The sequence below is a fragment of the Vicia villosa genome, linkage group LG1 (genome assembly GCF_029867415.1).
Source record: "Vicia villosa cultivar HV-30 ecotype Madison, WI linkage group LG1, Vvil1.0, whole genome shotgun sequence".
NCBI classification, from domain to species: domain Eukaryota; kingdom Viridiplantae; phylum Streptophyta; class Magnoliopsida; order Fabales; family Fabaceae; genus Vicia; species Vicia villosa.
Genome location: NC_081180.1, coordinates 13259339 through 13269362, shown reverse-complemented (window position 1 = coordinate 13269362; position 10024 = coordinate 13259339). Strand labels below are relative to the sequence as shown.

At 35.8% G+C, this 10024-nt stretch overlaps 1 protein-coding gene across 1 annotated transcript; it reads right to left on the bottom strand.

Moving 5' to 3' along the window:
• LOC131601293 (plant intracellular Ras-group-related LRR protein 6-like) lies at positions 1-1551 on the bottom strand. Its single transcript, XM_058873080.1, has 2 exons — positions 1214-1551; positions 1-988 (listed from the first exon to the last, which is right to left on the bottom strand). Exons 1-2 carry the CDS (start codon positions 1391-1393, stop codon positions 125-127), a joined length of 1044 nt encoding a protein of 347 aa, XP_058729063.1. The 5' UTR covers positions 1394-1551; the 3' UTR covers positions 1-124.
• Positions 1552-10024: the final 8473 nt, after the last annotated feature.

Below are 10024 nucleotides of genomic sequence, written 5' to 3'. Positions count from 1 at the left end.
CACATTCCATAAAATTGCATGCAGATACAGCATACATTTATATATCATCATTCAACAGGATATAACAGTTTATTTCCAGATAAAAAAGTGCAACCTAGGTCTCAAAAAAACACAAATTTGCTCTTCAATGGCTAAAGTAATTCCGACCGGAGAAGAGACGACGGGGAGAAAACATCCCCGAATAACGAGTTGAAGCAACACTTTCGATCGATCTATCGTCATCAGAGACGATGAAAGCTTCGCGTTCTTCACGTGGTCCATTTCGGACATTGAAGGTTCCATATTTAACCAATCTTCCAACCCACGACTTCTTCTTAGTTGGACTCTTCATCGGTGTCGGACTCTGATGGCCAGCGTTCATCTTGTTGCCGAGATACTCCTTCACTGCATGCAATCCAAGGTCCATCACTTCCGGAGGTGGTGAAACCAGAGGGTTCCCTTCCACACTCAGCTTCTGAAGCTTACTGAGACCACCAATGGAGTCCGGCAAGGACTTGATCTTGTTGTAGCTGATGTCAAGTTCAACCAGGGACAATAGAAGTCCTATGGAGTATGGGATTGAATCCAAGAAATGAAAATTCTGACTCACGTTTAGGGTTTCAAGGTTGATGAGATTCTCGAGATCTTCCGGGAGAGATCTAAGACAGTTGAGGCGTGCGTCGAGAATCTTGAGAGATGTGAGATAAGAGATGGAGCGTGGAAGGAAGAGAAGTTTATTGGAGTTGATTGATAGTTTCTTGAGGTTTATTAGCTCAAACCCTAGGTTTTCTGGTAACTGGATCAACTTGTTGAAGTTTAAATTCAAATCTTCTAAGGCCTTGCAATTCTCAATTGTTTTTGGGAGGTGTTGGATGAGGTTGCCGGAGACGTTCAGAAGCTTGAGCTTGGAGAGGCAGCCAATGGAGTTTGGAAGGGTTCTCAGCTGGTTTGAGTGCACGTCCAACGCCACCGTGTTCACCAGCCTCGCCGTCAATGATTCCGGAATGTTCTGTTTCAATCATAAATTAATTATTACTCTTAGCAAGGACATTAGATCAAAACACCGTTAATATAATATGGCACTGATACATCAACACCAATAATAATTTACAAAAATAAATTAATTAAATATAATTATAAATATCGATGTCAATTATACTGATACACATTTTTTTTCAAAAATGTCACTGTCAATTACACTCATACACAATTTTTTCAAAAATGTAAAAAAAACCTGAAGATTGTTATTGGATAGGTCTAACTTGCAAATGGAAGCTAAATTGAGAGAAGGGTTAGGAAGAGAGTCTAATGACATGCCACTCAAGTTAACTATTTCAAGCCTTTCAGTTTCCTCAATGGAATTCGAATTATTACTATATGTGGTCCTCTCCACCGGTTGCTGTTCGTACATCATCTTTACACAACGTTGCTAGGTAATACTAACAACTATATGATGGTGATGGTGTTTAAGGTTCATGTAATAAGAGAGGTTGAAGATGAGGATTAGTGTGAGATGAGAGAAAAGAGAGACAGTTTGGTTTATAAATGCAAAGTGAAGATCTGAGTGTACGGAGGACAAGTAACGGCGAAGTGGGAGGGCCAGTTGTTGTTGTTCTTGTTATGTTGTGCTGTGTGTGTGACGTGTCTTCTACTTACGTAGTACAACAACCGTATATTTTGGCTTTGCTTGGTCATGTTCCCCTCTCCACTTAATACTTTGATTAAGTCAACATCCCCTTCCTTTCTGTAATTCTATTCAAACTAACAATAATGTGTCTTACTTTTTAAATTAGTTTTTTTTAATATTTAATTTAACTTTTTTTAAGTTAAGGTTAATTTTTTAAAAATATACACTTTTTATTTTTTTAATGATAAAATATTCATTGTAGGGGGCGGGTCAAGGGTTTAAACGTGCACTCTTTAATGTGTCTGTTTCGGTTAGACATATTTTTTTTTTAATATTTAGGCTTAAAAGGTATAGTGCCGCAAGTCCGCCCCGCCCTGCCTCATTTTTAATGTGGGGCACGTCAGAATTTTAGGCTCATCTCGTCCCATCCCATTTTTGCGGATTTTTGTGGAACGATCCTAACCAGAACAGACATGCCTGTTTGTCACTCCTAATCTTAAATAAATGGCCGTGTCTAGGTCGATAATTACAAAATACATTCAATTCTTCTTCTTTTTTTCTTATGCAATTTTTTTCTCTCAAAACTTCTATGAGCCATTAAACATTTACTTCAATGTTTATAACATTTTTCAAGAACTAAATATATCCCTAAATAACCTGTTTCAAAGAATTTAGGTGATGTTAAAATGGTGAAAATACTTTTATATTATTATTCTTATATAATATTAAAAGATCAAAACGATGATGATATTTGTATAAATATATCTTAAATATCAAGTGACAAAGAGAAAAAATATATATTTTGAATTTTTCAGAAATTAACACACAAAAAAGTACTGAAAAGTCGACACAGAGGACATCGAAGCCACAGATGGCGGTCTACGACGCTATGTAGCGGAGGAACTGCGACGAGGGCTATGATCCTGAGGGTGGTGGAAGAGGGTTATGTCTGTTTCAATCAATTCGTAGGTATTGGACTTAGTCGTTTCACTTCACGAATATGTTTATTAGATATTTTTGTTTTGGATCTGCTATGGATTTGTTGGATTTTAACACTTATAAATATTTATCTCTATCATTCTTGTTATTAAAACATTCATAATGTAGTCTGAAAGATATGGGAAAGATGTGTCAGTTCTAGTAGATAAACTTAGAGACACAAAGATAGAAATTCTTTGAAGTTATTGGAATTCAAAAAACTTTTAAAGATATCTAAGGGGATTGGGAAACACTTCTAAATACCTTAGATTTATGTGATTCATATATAAAGGATTAGAGAGATTGGAAAACACTTGGGTAATCTTCCTACCCAGTCTCGACTTCAAATGTGGCCCAATATCGAGAAGCCCAATGCAACCACAAGAACTCAAGATGGTGAAGATATTTTTGGTGGAGTAATACCAAGTTAATGACGTCAGAGGATAAAATATTTGTTTCAAATTTCCTAAAGGTAGGTTGTATGACATGTGGAGCAGGCATAGACTAGCTTTAGAAAGAACCTGATCCAAGTAGACAAATTAAAACATGTGTGTGAGATAACAAAATGAGTCACATTCAAACATTTGTCTAGTCAGACGAACATGATTAAAACTAAGATTATGTATCCTTAGAAACCCTAATAATACCTCTATATAAAGAGCAGAAGATGTCAAATCAAGGTACATAAAAAACATTCCTTAAAAAATTTATACCTCTCACAAACATCATATTGAATTGATTCAAATAAGGGAGAAGGAGACCATCAACGATTTCACGATGAGAATTACTCGGTTGGTGAACCAAGTAAAAGCACACGGAGAAACAACTATGGAGTAGTGAGTTATCACAAAAATCTTGTGTACGTAGCGGTTGAGGAATCGAATGATCTTACGACAATGAGCAAATAGGAGATGTAGAGCTCTCTTTAGGCACATGAGCAGAAAATGGAGGAAAGGTATATTGATAAGGCAAAAGCAGAGATAGCTTTGCAAGCCTGTTTCAAGTAGAGAGACAAGAAGGCGAAGGGAAAGTGTTCGATGAGCAAAGGTAGAGGAAACTTTCAGAATTTTGGAGGAAGAGAGTCCTAAAATTCCAAGAATTCAACATTCCAAAAGGGTGAAACACTGGTAATAGAGCTGCTGGATCAAACAACTAAAGAGATGGAAATCTAAGGGTAGAGGTGGAAGAAGATTGTTGACAAAAGTAGTGTGCAACGGTTTAATTGTCAAAAGCTTGGCCATTCTGTAAAAGAATGTAATTCCAACAAGAAACAACCCTAAGAAGCTGAAGCTAGAGTCGCATGCCAAGTGTTCGATGAGGAGAACACACTTTTGGTCATGATAACATGGGGAGAATGGAGAAGCGGCAAGGTGCAAATCAACAACAATAACAACAAAAGTTTGAAAAATGCTAAAAAATTGAAGTCCAAATCAACAACTTTTGGTTGAGATTTTCAGGTAGCTTGCAAGATTGAGGTTGTTGTTATTGGTGCTGACAAATTCCATTGAAAAGAAAGGGGTTTCTTTTTCCAAATTACCTTGGTAGTGAGTGTGTGAATGAATATTGATAAGGTGGAGTTCTTCTCAAATATCCATACATTTCATCACTCAAAGAATTGGAGGATCAAGGGGTGATTGCTACACATGAAGGCTTGGAGAAGATTGGTGAAGATGGAAGATTTAAGAAGCGTGAATCGAGTAAAGATTATGCAGAAGAGTTTGGCATTACGTTGTATACCAGTCAAGATATATATAGGATATTTATTTTTTACAGAATTATAGTAGGTTAGTGATTGTATGAACTCTTGCAATATTTGTCAAAATAAAAAGGAACAAAGCAAATTCTAATGGGAAACCATTAAAGACTGGAGTAGTAAAGCGAGGATGAACGTCGAACCACTCTATATCCGTGTGTAATCTCTCTCTCTCTCACATACGCACACACATACACACACACTCTTACTTTTAAATTTTTGTAGGATATTGCATGCTTAGGTTTTCAATTCTTAGTGTAGTTTATCGTTTATTCAATTGGTAGTGATTTACTACATAAGGTTAGGTTTTGTTAGATTTGGTGCCTAATTGAGCTTTAGTGGTGATTAAATTTTATGGAACTAGTGCTGTTAACATTCGATCACAATTGAAATGTCGTATAAGACCCATCTCGTGTAATATAAAATCATTCAATTAGTCATTAGTGAACAATCTGTGAGTTTTGTGAATTGTTTATTTGTTGACTTGATCAAAATCCAATAAAAGTATAATTCTCATATTTTTATCCTAAACCTTTCGCGCACAAATTTTGAAAATCCTATAATATTCTATTTCTGGAAAATTAGTATAATTTTAGTTATATGGTCTATACACCCCCCCCCCCTTTAGACTGTTTTCTTACTCCATATTCTCACCCAACAAAAAACTCCTATGGTTTCCAATAGAACTTTCAAGATTGAGTTGAAAGTTATGGAGCATAGGTGTCTTGCTAACGGCTAGTCGAGAAGAGTGGATATGGCATTATCAACTCGGGCATCTCAATTTCTGAGATCTCAATGCCTTGCAAAAGAACGAAATGGTAACGGAGCTACCATTGATCGACATACTAACTGAAATTTGTGAAGAATGTGTGCAAGCTAAGCAACATAAAGAAAAATTCAACAAGGATGCAACTTTTAGAACCAGGTGTCACCTTAAAATGGTGTGTTCAGATGTGTGTGGACCCATGCAAGTTGATTCAATTGTTGGCAATAGACATTTTGTCACATTCATCGATGATCATAGTTGAAAACTATGGACATTCCTAATCAAGATAAAGGATGAGGTATTTGATGAGTTTAAGAAGTTCAAGTCCACGGTTTAAAGGCAAAGCGGTCACAAGCTCAAAGTTCTTAAAACGAATGGTGGAGGCGAATTTGTCTTAAATTACTTTTGTAGATTTTGTGATCAAGAGGGGTTATTGCATAAGGTAGTAACACCATATACATCGTAGCAAAACGGTGTTATCGAAAGGAAGAATCAATTGATTGTGAACATCGTGAGAAGCATATTAAAAGGGAAGAACTTGCCGAAAGAAATATGGGGAGAAGCGGTGTCCATAACTGCATACTTGTTGAATAGGTGTTCAATAAAGAAGCTTGAGAAGATAACATCGGGGGAAGCATGGTCTAGAATTAAACCAAATCTGAATAACTTGAGAGTTTTGGCTTCGATAGCACATTAACATGTATCAGGACAACTTAGAAAGAAGTTGAATGATAAAAGAGAATTGATGATACTTATAGGATATCAATTTACCGGTGGTTACAAGTTGTATGACGTAGTGAATAACATAACACTGATCATTCGGGACGTTATTTTTTAGGAAATTAAAGAAGTGCAACCGGTTAAACTAGTGAAAAATCAGTTTCTACAGTGCTGGAAAGTGCAGAACTAGCCCCCGTTGAAGCCCAGATTGAAGAGAAAGTGAGAAGATCAATAAGCAAAGAGGTTTGCCTCCAAGACTCTAAGATTGTGAGTTGTTTCTATATAAAGAAGTCAATGACGATGGTAATTTTGTCTATTTTGCACTTATGGTTGAATCTAAACACGTTAAAGAAGAGCAGGCCTTGAGTGATCCAAAATGGATTTGTGTTATGAAGGAGGAGGTAGAATAAATTAAGAAGAACAAAACTTGGAAGTTAGTTTATCTACCAAATAGAAAGAAGACTATTGGTGTAAGATGGGTGTACAAAGTTAAGGCAAATCCCAAAGGTGAAATAATCAAGCATATGGCTCTATTAGTTGCAAATGAATTTTTGCAAAGAGAAAGCATTGACTTTAAAGAGGTATTTGTATCGGTGGTTAGAATTGAAATTATTATACTATTTGTTGGTATTACGAATAACAAAAATTGTTCCATCTATCAAATAGATGTCAAATATGCTTTTTTGAATAGACATCTTGAAGAGGAAGTTTATGGAGAACAGCCCCCCTGGTTTTGTTGAGAAAAACCAAGAGTCAAATTTCTACAAGTTGAGGAAAATGTTATATGGTTTGAAACAACCTCCAAGAGCTTAGAACAAGAGGATGGATGGTTTCTTAGAGGAGATTGGCTTCAAGAAGCGTGTATCCCAATATTGTTTGTATGTGAAGAAGAATACAAATGAAGGGGTGATAATCCTTTGTCTATACATAGACGATTTGTTAATTACGGGCAGCGACAAAAAATGTATTTCTATGTTCAAGAGTGAGCTTATGAAGGAGTTTGAGATGACCGAACTTGACCTCATAACATACTTCCTTGGCATTGTGTTTCACAAGTCCAAGAAGGGACTGCTCATGCACCAAAGAAGGTATGCGCTTGAGATTTTGAAGAAGTTTGAAATGGAGCATTGCAATGTAGCCATTAATCCATTTGAACTAAGGCTACAATTTTCGAAGATTGATGATAAGCAAGAGGTCAGTCCAACTTAGTATATGAGGTTGATTGGATCCTTGCATTATTCGTGCTATATGCGACCAAACTTGGCATTTAGTGTTGGTATTTTGATTAAATTCATGGAGAGACATAATGTGTCTCACTTGGCAACAATCAAGAGGATTTTAAGATACGTCAAGGGATCTATTCGTTGCGGAATTCTCTTTCTCGCAATGGACAAGGGTAGAAAATGCAATTTGCTCAGTTTCACCGATTTCAATTGGCGTGGAGATAAAGATGATTGAAAGTGTACAACAAGATACATCTTTATGTTTGGCGAAACATCAATCTCATGATGTTCGAAGAAGGACCCGGTAGTAGCACTCTCTTCTTGTGGGGCTGACTATGTAACACCCCGAATTTAATTAATTATTTAATTTAATTTAATTAATCAAGGATTTATTCATTGGAATTAGTCGAAGTTGAATTTATCGGTATTATTTTAAAGGCGTAATTGGAATAATATGTTGATTGGAGCAGTTAAATTATGGTCGGATTAGTCGGAATAATACAATTGCGAGTTAGTATTATTTGCGTTATGGATCAATTGTAGTCGTAGAATATTATTGGGAATAATATTTGTTATGTTATGTGATTATTTATTGATGTGTGTTTGGCTTAATTGAGTAATTATAAGAATATTATGAATTGGGCTTAAGTTGAAGAAATATAGCACAATGAGATTGGATTATGGGTTAAGCCCAATTAAGTAAAGAAGGATAGTAAGAGAGTTAGGGTTTTAGAGACATACCTCTGATTTGGAGAAAGAAGAGAAAGAAGAGAAATAGGAGAAAGAAGAGAAAGAAGGGATGAAAGAGGAAAGCTATGGCATGAAGAGGAATGACTCCATTGAAGAAGGTGGATCTTTTGCTAAGGTAAGGGTGAGGTTCTTACTCTCTAAGGGTTGGCATGATGATGAGTATGGTAGAGATTAGGTTTCATAATTGAAATCCATGAATGTGTGAAGAATTGCAATGTTGATAAATGTTCAAAATTGGTGAATGGTTGCTGAGAACTTGATGTATTATTAGAGGTTTAGATGAGTGGATGATGTTGTGAATTATGTTCAATCTTTAACCTTTTAAATTTCATAGTTTTGTATTGTTAGGGTTTATGATGAAAATGCATGAAATCTTTGATTGGAAATGTGTTCTGATTGATGTTTGATGATGGATGATGATAGATTTTGTGTTTATACATGTTTAATTGTTGATTTGAATGAGTCTTGGGTGAGGGAAGGGGGATTACGCAGGTCTGTTGGTGCTATCATTTTTTTGCATAATCGCTCTTCCGCTAAGCGGGCTCGGGCTCGCTAAGCGGATGCTGTTTCATTTTGAAAAATAAAGAGGCTCGCTAAGCGGAGCCAGTCCGTTAAGCGGAGCTCAGAAATTGTTCGCTTCCATTATGGTCCGCTTGAAGTGGGGTTGTTGATTTTGCAAGTGCATAAGCGCTCTTGAGGTTCGCTAAGCGGACCCTGTTGCGCAAAACTTGTCCAAACTTTGAAATGATGTATCTTTTGATTCGTAACCCCGTTTTATGCGTCGTTCGAAGCGTTGAGAAGCTAATGAAATCATCTATATGATAGAAGTAGAATGGTTAGCACATGATGAATAAATTATGATGTTGTTAACATGTAATTATGTATATGTGCATTATAACTTGATAATTTGTGAATAACGTTGTTATGGCATGTTATGTGGTGTAATATTCAATGATGTTTTGTGATGATAAATGCTTTGGGTATGTTTGTATGCCGTGAAGATGTAGTTGAGATACAATGCCTTACTATAAATAGTAATGATAGGTTGTTGTTGTTGCTATTGTACGTATTGATATGTATGAGTCGATAAAGATGTTGTATGCTATATGCGATTAATCGTGCGTATTTGATATGTATGAGTCGATGATGATACCATGTGATGAATTAACAATATATATGAAGTTGAATATAACATGTTATGATATTACTTGATTCGTGTAATGTGATGTTTATTGTTGTAACATGATGAATTTGTTGTTGTTGTTGTAACATGATGAATTGTTGTTATCATTGTAACATGATGAATTGTTGTTGTTGTAACATGATGAATTTGTTGTTGTTGTTGTTGTAGACCCTATGGTCAAATTTGATTAAGTTGTTCATGTTGGTTGAGTTGTTCAAGTTGATTAAGTTGTCCAAGTTGGTTATGTTGGTTATGTTGTTTAAGTTGTATTTATGGGTGTGCATCATTGAGTCGCATCCATGATATTGTTTAAGTTGGCCCAAGTGGAAAATATTCAAGTTGGCCTATATGACAAATGTTTAAGTTGGCCCAATGGAAAATGTTTAAGTTGGGAGTTTACTCTAAATGGTACCACATGCATACGCATAAAATGAAGTTGCATATTGAGCTGCATTTTGAATTGTTGTGATTGTTATGTGTTGAGGATAAAGTTGTGAATTTGAATACGATGTTATGATTGGCTAATAACATAGCTGTTATGGTGAAAGTCGCTTTGTTGATGGTTTGGTTGTGGTAAAAGTTGTATTGTGTTATAAGTTGTGCAGTTGTGATAATTGTTGTATGAAGTGGTGAAATTATATATGATCTATATCTCCTATATTACTTATCATGCATTCCTTTATATTGTAAGATATATCACCCCTTTGCTGATATTTCCCCTACCATGGGAAATGGGCAGGTACTCAAGATTAGCCGTGGATGTTCGAAGTGACTTAGTGAAGTCTTTACGTTGCTTTATGGCAAGTCGAGTTGGTGTCCATTGCTCTGCTACGTAGCACTCGGGGGGATTAGTAGTTATTGTTTAATTGTTGTATTCTATGTTGACATTTATTCTAAGTTGAATTGAAAGATGTTTATTAGTTTAAGTTGGAAGTTGTGGATGAAGTTATGTTTCTGACTATGTATCATTATTAAATGCAATATAACACTACGCCAAACAAGTAAAAAGACAGCGCTTTTTTTTGCTTTAGGCAGCGCTTTAAAG